This window comes from Seriola aureovittata, chromosome 4, assembly GCF_021018895.1.
Source record: "Seriola aureovittata isolate HTS-2021-v1 ecotype China chromosome 4, ASM2101889v1, whole genome shotgun sequence".
Classification (NCBI taxonomy): Eukaryota; Metazoa; Chordata; class Actinopteri; order Carangiformes; family Carangidae; genus Seriola; species Seriola aureovittata.
In genome coordinates this window covers 25,085,791-25,101,696 of record NC_079367.1, presented here as the reverse complement: position 1 = coordinate 25,101,696, position 15,906 = coordinate 25,085,791, and the positions used below count along the sequence as shown (strand labels likewise).

The following is a 15,906-nucleotide window of genomic DNA, read 5'->3' as shown; positions in this document are numbered from 1 at the left end:
GACAGAGTATTCCCAGCAGGACTTTGTAGATGAGGGTTGTCAGCACTTTTCTCACCAGAGGGTTTAGGCCTTTCGTTCTGCTCTGGGATGGCTGAGTTTAATTGGAGAACGCTAATGCGCAGCTGGATAGCAGAGCTGCTCATGCCATGACTGGCTCTGAAAACGGGAGGGCGTGGAAGCAAGGCTGGTGTGTGTGTGTGTATATATATATATATATATATATATATATATATATATATATGTGTGTGTATGTGTGTGTGTCTCCAGCAGCCACTGCAGGCATCCCGAAAGATGCCAGCAAATTTATTCATGGGATCCGAGCAGTTTGTTTATGAGCCGTCTCATTTACAAAATAATAGGCAATAATAATTTCAGCAGATTGATCCTGGGTTAATCCAAATAATTGCCAATTCATTATAATTCCACATTTTCTGGAAATAGAATTGACTTGTTCTGTCCATCAGCGAGCGCGGTGCCTGGTCGATGAGGTTGTACGCGAAACATGTTTTATCAAAAAAGACAAGACCGGGCAAACAAACGTCCGAAAATATGCTGCACAATGGAGAAACTTCATTTGAAAGCGCGTTTCAAACTTCACCGTACGACTGTGTCACAATTAAAAGCTGAGAGGTGTCGTCTGATGAATGGAAACGGTATAAATAACAGTGTCGGTGTCAGACGACGCATGACATAAAAGCTTGATCTGGGAACAGAGATGAAGCTTTTTGGGGTCGTTTCTTTTCCATAAACAATCTTGACTTGTCAGGTTTTTTATTCGTGCTTTATGACTGATTTCACTATTTTCTGGACCAGATATCACAGGGATGAGGATGTGTTCAGCTCTGACAGATTTTATTGTTCTCTGTCTGTGTTTCTCAACTCTTTATGAGAATTGCTTTTATTTGCTTTGAAATAAGAAGAATACGTGTTGGCCATGGATACTGTTGAGCTAGGATTTTTTTTTTTATCTTTTTTATTTTGCTTATTGTATTATGTGGTTTAAATTGTAATGAAAAGTTGTAGCCTGTATTTTAAATTTCATGGCAGGAACAATACTCCAGACTCTATTTAGTGTATTTTCTTAGTCCTCCTGTCGCAGACATCTCCCATAAAAACAATGAATGTCTGGTTTAAACTAAACACAGTAACAGTTATGGTGGTTTTGTTGACATGTAGAGCTGTGCATGGTTTTGAAGTCAGTGATTTAGTTCTGGTTCGTAGTGGGTTGGTCGTTATGTTGATGCCGTTGGTTACTGGCTGCAGCTCAAAGAGAGAGAGAGAAAGAGAGAGGGTAATGTATGGTAAAAGGTTAATGCCCAGTGGATCATCGTCTAAACACTGAAGACTTTTGTTTTTAACAGTCTTTGATTTCAGTTGTTGTTTCAAGTATGGAGAGCAGTTTCATACTGCTTCAAAGTTTCCAGGGTTGGTGCTTCCAAGTGGAGACCATAGAGGTAAAAACACCCCTGGGACCTGGGTTACATCCCTGCAGCAGTGACTTTGTTTTAAGAGGAGGAGGAGGAGGAGGAAGAAGATGATGTGCTTGCTTTTGAACAAGTCCGCCGGAACGGTCACTTCAGACAGTGAGCGTGAACGGCATGAGCTTCCACACGCATTACGCTCTCCTGTGGAAACTCTTTGCTGTCGGATGACAAGATGGAGCTGCAGAGCCTTCAAGGGAATCAGAAGCGGCATTATGAGGTGGTTTACACAGAGGGGTTAGCAGAGCGCTTAGCAGGGACAGAGGTACACACGAGGGAGCAGGGAGCAACTGAACAATCAGTTCATTGAGTTTTCGGAGCTGTGTGGAGGAGCGGTGTGTCAGGTGTAAGCACTGTAGCTGTATTCACAATTGCTTTTTTGGGTTTTATTTTTTAATGTAAAGCACATACACGAGCATTGAAAGAGTCCCTCATGGATAGCAAATACCTAATGAGCCCTAAAATGGCACAAACACCCAGCCAGGTGTCAGCCTTAGCGAGGAAAACAACACTTCTGATCAATTCGTTTACAATAGCGCTGGTTGCAGTGCGAACGTTCAGTCAGCTGCAGCGTTATGGAGCAAAAACAGCTCATTGTTGAGAGCGGTTTTAAGTGGATGGAAAGAACAGCGTGAGCTCACTCTGAGATGTGAATGCGCCTTCTTTTCTTTTTTTCACTGGTTTTGGTCATGGCAGGAATATGTCTCCACATTATGTGCCTTGTGTTTTGGATGGTACTCCAAGTGAAACGTGTGTCATCTTTAATCGCACTGTTCGTTGCCGGAGAGACAAAAGTGGAGGAGACTAAAAACCAACAAACTGACAGTGGAAATGCAGAAAAATTGAAGCGGGAAGATGACAGGAGTCAGCTCAGGACATCTTTGAGGAGATGACCAAGGAAAACACCACGAGTGAGGTGGGAAAATATTAGCAGCCTCTTCCCTGATAATTATCATGGAGCTGTAGTTTTGTTTGGAATAACATCTAGACTCAGAACAAAGTAGCAGTATGAAATAGCTGACGTTAATCTTTTTTTTTTTTTTTTTTTTAAACGAGAGGATGATAATGTGTTTTACATCACCAATTAAATGGTGAAACTCTTCATGTAGGAGACCCACAGTTTGAAAACGTGACAATAAAAATAACTAAATATTAGTTTTGTGGTTAATCCAGCTGAACTTCCAAAACAAACCCACATTAGGAATGAGTTCATGTGCCGACAGCTGTGTTTGTTGGCATCATATATACAGATAAATGTATTTTAGCCAGTAGTTTTCTATTTATTTATTTTTTGTTCTCGCTGTTGAGTTCTAATAGATATATATTCCCATGCTTCTTGCTAAACTGAGGCAGCATGCAGCATATCACGTCCAGTCAGACCACAATACTGAATATAGTAGCATTTTTAGCTCTAATAATATAATATTACTGCACTAAGTGGTGCAGCGGCAACATGAAACCATGTACCTCAGACACAGCTGCATATTGGAAATTGACAAAAGCAACAACACTCCTGATTCTCGCCACCACCTTTAAAAACCTTTCTCTGATGGTGCAGCTGATTAACCTGGACTGATTAAAGGTGTCTTTTATCCTTTGCGAGGCCGAAGGCTGCGGAGTGACTGTGTAAGGCTCCTTGCTATCAAACCTTGAGAGCAATCTTTACAGGAACAAACTTTTATTATGAACAACCCCGTGTGACCTGAAACTGCACACACTGAAGAGAGGAAGAAAACAAGAGCGAAAGAAGAAACTGATTTCTAGAAGCTGTGAACAATCCCTTCATATATGTATAAGAAAAAAAAAAGGTTATTATAAAGAACTAACGCATAAACAAACCATGGTATATGTTCTTTTTTTCCGGCTCTGACACTGTCTTTTGAGAACAACATTTACTGAGAGAACATTTCATAAAGCAGCTAAATAAAGATCTTGAGTGAAAACACCCGTCATTAGAAGAACTCAGATTTTCTCCCTCCTGTATGTGGATCTGTATAAAATGGACCTGCAGCCAATAGTCCCTCACTGATCACTGAGGAAACTCTCCAGCCCCAATGAATTGTTCATTAACCATTTAATCGCTGTAGTTAAACGACTCGCGGTATTGGCTGCCTGTGTGCTTTCCTGACGACGCTCGGATTGATACATTTTTCCAATTCTTAGTTTATCAGCAGCCAAACAATTACCAGTGAAGAGTTTATTCCAACACCAGCTGAATTTAAGAGTCCAGGCCTGAGTTAAGTGAGCAGTGGTGGCCTATAAAAGCAGACTGAAAACTCATCAACTCGTGGGTGCTGCACTGTACCCATGACTTCAGCTTCAAATACAAAGCTTGTCTGAGCATATTAGAAAATAAAATATGAGAACTATCATTATAACTGTAAAAAAAAACAAAACATACTGATCTACATAAAATCATGGCAGGCACAGTCACAGATCATTTTTCATTTTCCTCCTCAGAGATTGCAGCCTTTGATACGACATAGCTGTGATATGAATCCTCTGATTTTACACTGTGTCGAATGGAGTGACATCACATGCCGCACGAGGTGCTTTAGCAAACTCGCTTCTGGATTTACGGCCCATGAGGAACGTATTGTAAAACAAAAATCCAGCCATATTTCATCCTAGGAGAAGCTTGATAGAGGAAATGTTGTAGGATTCCACTGGCGGCTCTGTTAGGAAGAGAAATAACTAGACGGCCATGCATGTTAAAAGCCTATGTGCCATCAAAGCCCCTTGGGCTACAAAGGGCTCTTTTAGCAAATGGATGGCAACAGCTGCAAACTCTGGGCTGTTCTTAATGTGCACGGTGCAGATGTCTGCACTTGAGTCCCACAGTCTGAGACAGATCTGTCTGCCTCTACACTGGGCCTCTCTTATCATATCACTGTAGCTTCATTAAGCACTGAATTCAGTATCAGCATCTGTCTGACAGTTTTTGCTCTCCAATTAAAGGAAAAATCCACAAAAAGCTGCTGTAATATCCATCAGAGACCCTCCTTATGTGCTTCATGTATCCCTTCATTTATCTTGTGTTAGCCTCATAAAATGGTTATCAGTGTGACACCAGGACCGTTTCAGCTTCTTGCAATTACTAATTCTCAGTGGTAGAAGCTGTTTTGGCACCAAAAATGCTGGACCTTCTAACTCTGTAAGTAATATGATATAAGTGATATACTGTGTTTTGAGTATGAGACGTTTTCTGCTTCTATTTTTATTTCATTTTTATTATCATACTTGTCTCATGCTCAGGCACAAACACTGCAGTGAACAATGACAGGAACCGCAGAGGCTCCCAAAGAGAATCACCCTCCTTTAGCCTCTGTAGCCTTTTACTTCTGAAACCTGAAGCAGCAATGAAGAGCTGTGTGGCTCAGTCTAATGGCTGGATGCCTGAACACACATGAAATTGGCTCTTGGAGCAGAGCTACAGCTGGATTTAAATATTGTTCTAGCGAAGTCTATTTTTGTTCAAACTGAAGAAAAGTTTATTTGCAGAACAAAAAAGTCTTACACTGAAGTGATACAGCTGGAAAAGAAATCCAAATAATCACCCACATGAGGCGACGGGGACACACCACTGATCAAAGCTATCGGCACAAGCGCTGCTATTACTTAAAATCAATTGCACAGCGATAAGAAATGCGTTGCAGACATGAACCATATTCAATCAGATTACACACATCTATCCAATCAGTGAACTGGGACAGAACATTGTTGACTATTGAACTCATTTAATGCTTAAAACAAATACAAGTTACTTCACTGGGTCATCACAATTGAACAAGAGATTTTTTTCATATTTGTAACACCCTCAGAAATATACATTCACATGGCTGCATACAGACAATTTCTCTCTTTTCTTTTCTTTCCATAACATCAAAATCGACAAATCGTATGCCTCACCCCTTATTGTATGACAGTGAAGCTGCTAGTGGCGCTTTTAAAAACGTACCGGAGGAGCATTTTTAGGGTGGGGCTTTGGAAATAAGCTATGTGTCAACTTCATCTACCCATCATCGAGTCTCTATGTTTGCAGTCAAAATATATTTTACATGAACAGGGTCCCTACGCAATTGTCCCTAAATAAATCCCGACTATAATCTCAACCGTATGTACAGTATTTACAGTGGAATGTTGAACATACTGAATACAAAAAGTAGATTAGGATGGAATGAAGTTACAGTCAGTATTACAAAATAGAAACTCATAACACCCCGACAACATGAAGACAATGTTTACATCTACCAGTATACAGAACGTCAACTCAAATCTGAAAGGTGGTTTTCTCTCTCTCTCTCTCTCTCTCTGACATGTCTGAGAAGCAAGCGTGGCAGTGGTTTCATGAGGGATGCAGGAAAAGAAAATGAAATGAAACCGTAAACTTGTGCTTTAAAAAGAAGGTAGAGTTGGTCTTTGCTTTGGGCCAAAGATGTTTTTTTTTTGTTTGTTTTTTGTTTTTTAATTTAAATTTATAAGTTAAATCTCTTTTCACTGGATTAATTTCAATTGTTGTGCTTAGAAAAGTCAGCCATGTGTGACTAAGTAGCAAAAGTCTGATCTCTTTAGGACTCTTCAGGAAAAAAAAAGTGCCGTGTTACCATTTTGCCAACAATAAATGTTTACATGGTAACGAATACAGCTTTTTAGGAGATCAATTGATTTAAAGGTCGGGTATAGACGAACTGTTAGTATCATGCTGGAGCTCAGATGGAAGAACATCCCCACTATACTAATGAAAACTCACTGCAAGTTAAAAAAAATTAAATAAAATCAAACATATTTTGTCTGATTTAAAGACGTTTGCGGCTCATGTCATATTTCAGTATTATTTCTCATGTTTATCTGAGCGTGAATGACGGAGCAGCAACTGTTCAGACTAAATCATGTCTCCTAACTTCGATAGGCACTGAATGCAACAGTAAAATATAAAGACATGCTTCTCATACCTTTGTCTCTATTAATGCTATAACGTGAACCATGTGGAAAACTAAAGGCTATAAAACTGTAATTTGCTTTGCACTTTGAAAGCGGCAACCCCGCGACTTGTCAATTAGTTTTTCCCCCCTCTCGAAACTTTCTGTCACAAACCTCATGTATTGCTCTCCAACAATAGTGGATGCATTATACAGAAAAAAAAACAAAACAAAGAAACTGTAGAAACTGATGAACCTGAACTAAACTGAACCAAACCTTTAATAAGAACGTGTTATTTACCATTTTTTGATGTTAATTTGTGTTGAAAATACGATGTAGTTTGAGGCTCATGATTAACATGCTCATCTAAAAACATACAGTAGACAAGCATGAACTGTAAAACATTCACATCTCCTGCTGGCAGAGAGATCTGCTCTCACAGAGATGTTATTTTTTCATCTTTATTTATATATATTTATATATATTTATATACTTTTTTGTGTGTTAACTGCAATATTGTTGCTGGGTACTGTGTGCCCATAAACTCATACCTCTTTCAATACTGACAACACTGACAAAGTGCTGTCTTTTGAGCTGCAAATGAGGACAAACGCACTGGAATTGATACAGAAAAAATAGCAACATACTTCCACTCCCACACAAAAAACATGCATAAAATAAGGCTTAATACAGTATTTATATTGTTCAGAGCCAGTCAGATATGTCATTTATATCCACGGATTTACTCCTCTTTGCTTCTGTTTTATCCCATTTTTCACATTGGACTCTCTTTTTTTTTTTAAGTTTAGAAGCAAATACATTTCGCTGATTGTGATGGACCTCAGTGCTGAGGAGAAACACAAGTCATTTGCTATGCTAGCATCCACTGGCACTTGTTAACAATGACTAAAAAAACACATATATATAATGCCTTCCTCCCGACAGGGTCATTGTTATCCCCGTTGGCAGATTCAGACGCCAACATCAGCGAGGGAAGGACAACCAATCATTCCTTTAAAATCCCCCAAACAGCGAGTGAAATTTGTTTTTGTTTTTTTTTTTTTTAGAAAGAAACAGGAGATGGATTGAAAACATCATGAAAGCAGCAGGTGACTTATCATATACTCCAGCGTGGTCACCGTCATATTTTGATTTCCCTTTACATGTTTTAAAATGTTTTCTCTGTAGATGTAAATCAAAGCATCACTGTGTTGATATTTTCCTCCTCTCCGTGTCCTTTGTGTCCATGGGCGACTCCTCATAGAAAAACGATGTTGGTGTGAGTGGGGGAGGCTTTAGCCAATTCCTCAGCACCAAGTCACACAATTATAATGAGAGACAAAGTCATTAATGGGAAACTCCCCAGACACTTTTCTCTGACATCCATTTGATATAAAAAAGGGTTAGAACAAAACATAATTATGACAACACAAAAAAAAAAAAACCAAAAAAAAAAACCCAGACATTTCATTATAGTGGTAAGATTTAGAGCTCGTGTACACAGGTCAACCTGTTCAAGTCATGACACAATTACGACATTTCAGAGCATCATTGAAGGTTTCACTGTGAGACTCACCAAACCTCTTTTGGACGTGATTGTGATGCACCACTGAAAAAGGAGAAATTGTTGTGTATAATACGATTGCAGCCCTTCTCTCCCCTGCTGTTCCGATTCGCTGATGTGGGAACTAGTTTAACATGATTGAAAATTGAAAACACTCAATATTTATCTGTTACTGCCAATACGGCTCAGTAGACTGGCTCCCTATCAGTAAAGAGACAAATCAGGCAATATAAACGCAGAGGGTCAAGAAATACTAAGCATGTCTTTGGAAAAACAGCAATAACATATCTGCCTTTAATGCTGTAAATATACAAAAGTGAATCATTTCATGGACGCTAACCCCAGTGAGAAACGAGAGAAATGATGCAGGTGCTGTATGGCGGAATTTTTTTTTTTTTTTTTTCTTTCTCAAACATTTGACCACAAAATTACAAACACTTACAACGCCACCTGTAATTATGTCAAACATTATACTCTCAGTTCTCTGGTCAAAAATCATACAAAAAGACATAAAAGTAACAAAATGTCAATGATAATAGAAAAAAACCAAGACAAACAAAAAAAATAAAGGCAAAAACAAATCGTACATCCAGTGTAGGACTTTCACAAATGTGCTCAGCAAAACCTCAACCTGCAGTCTCTTTTTATACATTTAATACATTTATAACATGAAAAAAAAATACACAAAAAGAATAACACACCAGTATTAATCAACCAACCACCTCCCTGGCCTCGTAGGTCAGTGACAATAAGTCCTTTTTACATACCTTAGTTTTTATTCTTGCCCATTCACCTGATGGAACTGATACCAATGCTGTCGTGCTGAGAAGTTGATGTTGCTAGCACTTTAAATAGACGCTTGATTTTCTAATAGAGATTAGTTGGATGGGGTCTGATGTGGGGGGGGTCAGGGGGGGAGGGACCGTGACGGGTGCAGTTTGACGAATGGGAGGGTGGGGTTGTGATGGAAGTGAAAGGTGCGGTGGAATGCAGGTGGGGGACAAAGGGGTTGTTTGGTTTGGTTGTTGCATGCCACTACACATACCACTCTTTCTTAGAAATGACAGAGCCGTCGGTTTGAGAGATCATATCATCGGCTATCTCAGGTTCAGGGTCATACTGGAAAGCCAGAGTCCGCTCGTCATAATCTCGGCTCTCTCCTTCATCCACAGTGAAATAGGGCCTCTTCAGGTCCTCTGCTTCGCCATCAAAGTCGCGCTCACTCGCCTCAAACCCTCCGGGGCCGCCGATCTGGGCGGGTTTCTTCTCGTCGTCCGAGTCGTCCGGGTACTGCAGGTTCTTGGGGATGGGGGGATGGGCGGGCAGGCCGCCGGCCTTGCTGTACCCATTTCCGAACACGTGTTTCTTGGTGCTGTAGTCTCCTTTGAAGGTGCGCTGGCGGCGGCGCAGGAATACAAAGAGCAGTGTGGCCGCTACGCCCAATAGGGCGACTCCCCCCACAGCGCCCCCGATGGCGGCGCTTGGATTGTGCGGCTCCGCCGGTATCTCACTGCCGTTCCGTTCTGTCGGGTTGTTAGGGAATTCTGGGTAGGAAAAGACAGATGGAAGGGAGTGTGTCAGTGCTCTGGTGGGAGGAGGTGCATTTGTGCAGGTGCAGATTTTTTTTTTTTTTTTTTAGGAAAGATGAAGTAAGGGAGACAAGGACGGAAAAGCAAAGGGGAAAGGAAGGACCCAGCCCCACGAAAACCCCCCCAACCCCCCAACCCCAGAGGAGCCCTTACCAACAGTGTGGCAAGGCTCAGTCATTCACAGTCACATGCAGTTTCAGACATGGAAAGAATGAAATTAACAGCCAGGCCACTACACAGCACCATCAAAGAGAGAACAAAGTGAGTGAAGCTTTGTCAGCATGCATTAACCATCATTTCTTCTCTGTTTGGATGGCAGAGCAAAATGAAACACTTTAATGAACAAACTGTGAAAGAATTAATTCATGTGGCCTTTCACTTAATACAGTCAACTCTGCAGAATTCAAACAAGTCCAAGTCAACATATTGAATGATAGACTGCAGTTAAGCCCAGCATAGAATAGTACAGCAAAACATATAACCAAGTTCAATCATCATTGTGGTGGTAATGAAATGAAAGAGGACTGTCAGAGATGATTATCAGCAGCCAAGCATACACAGCCACGATGCATCAAGAGAGCTGATAAACATGAAGCTCTTATTTTCAGGCAGCAGAACAGACAGCAGAAAATAGCATATGCTTCCAAGAGAAAAGTATATACTATTCAGGAGAAACAGCAGAGAGAGACAGAGAAAGTTATCAAATGAAGCAAAGATGTGCTCTAATCTACCACAGAGTGACAGAGACTAATGGCCTACTAGAGACAAACAATGACTAAGATGCCAGAGTTGGAAGGCTGTGATTTTGCCTTGCAAATATAAAAAAAAGATATGCTTTTAAATTCACAACTGCCACGGCCATACCATATCTAGAGCTAAACTGAGCCATCACATCCACTCCACCACTTTAAGGAGCACAAAACCTCCACACAAGAAGATAAACAACACTCGTGACTAAAGCACAGTCGTCGCTTACAATAAAAAATGTCCCTTACATACACATCTTCACTTAAAACCGAAAAGAAAAAAAAAAAAAAATGTACAAAGCTCCTTCAAGCACAGAGACGGGAGAGACTTTTATCTGAAACGTGATCAAAGCCTCGGGCTGCACAGGTAGTGCTCGTCTAAAGCTGCAGAGCAGAGGCACATTTAACTTCAGTGGTAAACGCTGAATCCTCAATGGAAAGATGGGAGGAAAAAAAATAACAATGCAGTTAGTTACGCCGTCTACTAAACAAATTGTGGGGGAGATCGGCTGAAAAAAAAAAAAGTTCAAACGAAAACAGTGAGGAAGAGAGGCAGAAACCACAGGCTGGTATGCACAGTGTGCAACATGGCAGGACACGTCAGTACAGAAACAAAAGATTTACTGCTATTGATACTATTTGTACCTACTGTTGTACTTAATTAGAACCACCTCGTTATGACCTGTCATTATCTTGTTAGCACACACCATTACACTGTTGATCAGCTGATCTCTCCAGGAAACATCTGGATCTGATAAACATCTGATGAGCACTGAAATACTCAGGTAGCACACTTCATCGTGCCACGCCTTCATTTTCACAATAGGGTTTTAATAATAGTTTATATGTGCCACCAACTGGCAGATAACATCGTTATTCATAGTTTATTAGTATTGCCCTGAACTGTGACACTTAATATATATAATATATACTGTATATGGATGATATTGGTGGGGAAATTATCTTTATGAACCTCCAAACTCATTTACATAGTAACTGATCATAATTGAGCCTGAATGAAGGTTTATGTGAAGTTCCATTGCGATATTAAATTCCCTGTGTTGCCTTCAAATGCAGTCAACTCAATGCAAAATCCTGCAAATATGACAACCTCTGCCAAGAGGCAAAACAAAAATTACAAATTCTCCAAATAAGCAGAAGATCATTTTCAAATTATTGCCCTAAACTGTTGAACCAAACACATTACACTCGATTAGAGCTGTTTTTTTCAGTGGAAATGATGAATCTCCAGGCATTAATCTGCTAGAAAGAGATGGTATTGGGTTAAGTAAAGATGCCACTGAAGCCTGACTCTCTGCGTTAATTACAATGGCACTCATTCACTCAGTCCTATGGAGGGACCTCCCAAAAACTGTCGCTCTCCTCAGCTGCTCTTCCTCTGCACCCTCTCTCGCATGCAGGGCCGACAGCAAAGCTCTCCAATTTCTAAAGCGGTGCCGGGCACAGTCTCAAATATCAGCTCAGGTTTTAATCTGACCACCTAATGGGATTATTCAGACACCGGCCTTCATTACACACATGAATGAGAGAGCAGAGCCAGGTCACCCCTGCTCGAGAACACATCCTCCCACCAAGTCCAAAGAGGGGTGAAAATCCAGGGGATTGAAGGAGAGGAGAGAGAAGGGAGAACGTTCTCCTGTAATCCTCTCCTCTACCCCTCACTGTCTTCCTCTGCGAGGATCAGTCTTCCCACCCATCAGCCCCCTTATTCAATCTAAATTAGGGCAGCTTTTTGCCTTGCATTTCTAAGGCGGCAAAGACTTGATATTTACCACTTAGAGAGGTGAAAAACAGAAGGCGAGACCATTAAAGTTACCAAATAGTGGCAATAAAAGATGATGCAGCGAGCCTTCAGAAGCGCACTCCATCCCCGCCATTTCTATAAAAGGATCAAGTGACACCACCTCTTGACACCAGTATTTGAAGAATGTGAATGTCAACACTAATGATTTAAAAATATGTTATACTTCAAACAAAACAGAGACATGAAAGCAGTTATAAACATTCAGGTATTTTTCTGGCTTCTCTTGGTCTCCGCATCACCTCCGGAGGAAACCTTGGAAGTTGCTGTGCCGAAAACGAGTGCAGTTTTTTTTTACAGGAGTTAAAATGTTTTACTAGAGGGAGAATGGAAGGGAAGAGTGTTGAAGTATTCAGATGGCTCTACCTTGGTAATGGGGGAGGGGGGTACATTAAAAGCAGCTGAAGAAGCTCAGGAAACACCAGGAAAAGCTCATCAGATTGCTTGTGTGTAGTGGTAGGAACACACTGCTTTCATTCTGCAACTCAAAGACGCATGTTGACAAATAGGACACCCTGTTCTTGACGTGTTATCCAGCACACCTCTGCTGTGTACTCAACTCAGTGCGAGGTCACATCACAACACAGCCTCCCATTCAGCGCGCAGGGGCCTCGTGCGCACACCAAGATAACAAAATGGCAAAAGAAGATTTCTCAATTTCCCCGCCATTGTGGCTTTGTCGAGGACACGTACTCTGTGAATGTGAGTATGTGAAATTAAGAGTGGCTATGGTACAAACTAATCACATTACAGAAGCACTAATAATAAAACACATTTGAAATGGTTGGGGGTACGTATGGGTGTTTGACAGCACGGAGGAGGTAGGAGGCGTTCCACCAGCACGCCATCGCTACTGGCAACACCTGCCAACAGATAGATAAAAGAGCTCAAAACAGCACAACAACAGCCCTGATACAGTTCCAGGCAACAAAAGGCAGTGTCTATTAACACCACTCTGGAAATATGCAGATAGTCGGGTAACCTTGAGTTGCAATGACTAAAATGTACTATTGAGATTAATAGGTGCCAAGATGTGCTATGAAAGGCTATAATTCAATCCAGGGACATGATAGATTTATGCAGGTAATGAATAACATGAAATACTGCAGCTATTCAAACGCTGCAACCATGCTGTTTGGTATTACATTAATCACTCTATTTTGAATGTTCACATCTGACTTGATTGAGTGGATGATTTACTTCATCCAAACATCTTAGTGACAAAATCTGTTTCCTTCACAACTTGATGATGAGTGTTCTCCCTCTGAGTCATTTCTGTAAAACACAAGGGACTCTTTAAGAGAAACAAATGGGGCACACTCATTAAAAAAAAAGAAGAAAAAAAAAAAGCCATCTTGTTGCGGAAATGACACATCAGGTCCGAGCCGGAAAACAACATACAGGGTTTTGTGTTTCAGTGTAAGCCGCAGTATAAAACAACCAGCAGCAGCAAATATTCTGAGATTTTTAAGAAGAGGCAAGTCACAGGCAGAAGTGCCTGTAAAGTAGAGGAAACTGTTTCACAACTCAGTCCTGCAGGTACAGTTTCTGGGTGTGCTCTACTCATGTCTGCACATGAAAAGAAAGAAAGACTCTCATTCCTGAGTCTTAGCGCAATCACTTGGACAAGGTGTTATGACAGAGGCTGGGAAAATGAGAGAGGATTTCAAAGAGTGGTACAGGGTGTGGTGTTTTAATATGACTAAATGAGGAACACGCAGCAGACAACAGAAGATGAAAAGAAAATAGAGGGCTACTAAGTCAAGGAGTGGCAAGTAGAAAAAAAGAAAGAAAGAAGATGGAGCGAGTGCCTTTGAGAGGTTGGGGAGTGACAACAGAGAGTAAAGGATGGAATAATGAGTGAGTGAGGATGAGGACAATCGGGGAGGGGGGATGCATTAATTCAGTGATTCCAACGATCCTCATTACTCCCCTGTCTGAAATTGCCAGTGGTTGTGAAGTCATGGAAATATAATGCTGCCACAACGAATAAAAGCTCATCACTGACAGGATTTCAACGTGCTGCCTAGGGAGTCGACATCGAGGCAAAGTTCTTTTTCACCCCATCATATACTACTTTCCAATACCTACCATTTCTTTCTTTCTGTTTGTCATCATGTCTTTTTTTTCTGATTATTTCACAGCAGGCGTGAGTTTATCTCGTATACAGGTAAATGCCACTAGCGCCATTAAAACCTCCAGAGAAGTAATTCAAATTCCATTTGCTGTAAAAAGCCAACGGATAAGAGGCACCAGATGTGCTGGAGGAGATAGCACTGTGAAATACTGGCATCAAAACACAGGTGACATCATCTGTGACATGTTGTGAACATGCAGCGACTTGCAGAATGGTCCTGTCACACAAGGCACAGGCTTCTCTTTGTTTTCATCTCCACGCACCAGAAGCGGCGCATAATCTTTATTGGCTGCCACTCGGGACCAAGAATACCACAATACCTGACAGACTGCGGATTACGTGTATGGTTGTTTACATTTGGAATAAACTATAAAGTCATGTCAACAATAAGCATGACTACAATGGCAAATCATGGCAGAGGTGCCACAAAAACCATTTTTTTCATCATGATTTCAGATTTCCCTTGCAGATATAATATGGCCATTTTGTGCTACGAGTGGGTGTAACAATCATTCTTAAGGCGCCTTTAATGACCAATGAATATTTACACCGGCATCTAAACACCAATGCTCTTTTACAAATCATGTTTGCTCATAAGGCACCATTATTAATGCATCTCTACATTCCCTGTTAGCCTGTGTGTGGCTCTCCTGCTAAGCGGAAGTGCTGTAAGGGGGAAGTTATTGGATGAGCAGACACGCAGCAAACAAATCTAGATGTTAGTACGTGTTAAGCCAGGAGAGGTCGGGCCACGACACAGCATCCTACCCTCAGCTTCTGCTCTGTTGTTTTGTTTTTTTCCCCCCATCTTGTGCTTTAGTCTCCTTGTTGTTATTTTGGAGCTCTGTGTGTGTAATGAGTGAATCACCACGCAGCATCAGCATCAGCATCAGCATCAGCATCAGCATCAACAGCAGCAGCAGCTCTGGAGCCAGTGGTCAGACCCTGGGACAGCATCTGACCTACTTCATCAGGCTCTCAGGGAGGCGTGACAGATCCAACACCACACGGGTGGACAGAGAGAAGGAGGAGGAGGACGGAGGAGCAGAGCTGGGCCGAAGGGGCTCAGCCAATCCCCCTGCTCCATCTGTCTGCCACATCGCTCTCCTCTGCATATCCTCCGGAGAGAAGAAACAGCAAGCCATGCAGAAACAAATGTTAAGATAAATCACTACGATCTCAGCTGCTCTGCTCTCACATGCTCTCCCCTGGTGACATTTCCATTTCACTCCTCTAGCCGGGCTATCTCTTTTCTCCAAATAAAAAACGAGCCGCAGCCACGATGTCTTCCCCCTCAGTGCTTTCCCTGGCACAGAACAGCACAGCAGAGGCTTTATGGGGCGGCCTATGGTGTGTGAGCGCGGGAGCAGCTCATGCTAATGTCTCATTTGGATAATGAGGTGTGATCTTGGCAGGATCTGAGCAGCGAGCAGCCCCTCCTGTAGCGAGGACGTGGGGGCTAGAAAGTCGCTCTATCAGCCTGCAGACCCAAATCATTCCATGTTTTTTTTTTTTTTTTTTTTGACGTCTGATCGGGAAGTTCAAGGGTGATGAGAATCTAGCAGGGAGAGCAAAGACCAAGACTGTGAATATGCTCCTCAACCTGCCTGACAGACTGCGTCTACTTGAAGTGAGGGTGTAATGATA

At 41.6% G+C, this 15,906-nt stretch overlaps 1 protein-coding gene across 1 annotated transcript in view; it reads right to left on the bottom strand.

The window, feature by feature from the left end:
• Positions 1-5,198: 5,198 nt before the first annotated feature.
• The window catches only part of nectin1b (nectin cell adhesion molecule 1b), a 76,306-nt gene continuing 65,598 nt past the window's right edge, over positions 5,199-15,906 (bottom strand). The window contains exon 6 of the mRNA XM_056375000.1: positions 5,199-9,509. Within this exon, the coding sequence (XP_056230975.1) occupies positions 9,001-9,509 (509 nt within the window). The 3' untranslated portion in view covers positions 5,199-9,000. The remainder of the gene's footprint in view (positions 9,510-15,906) is intronic.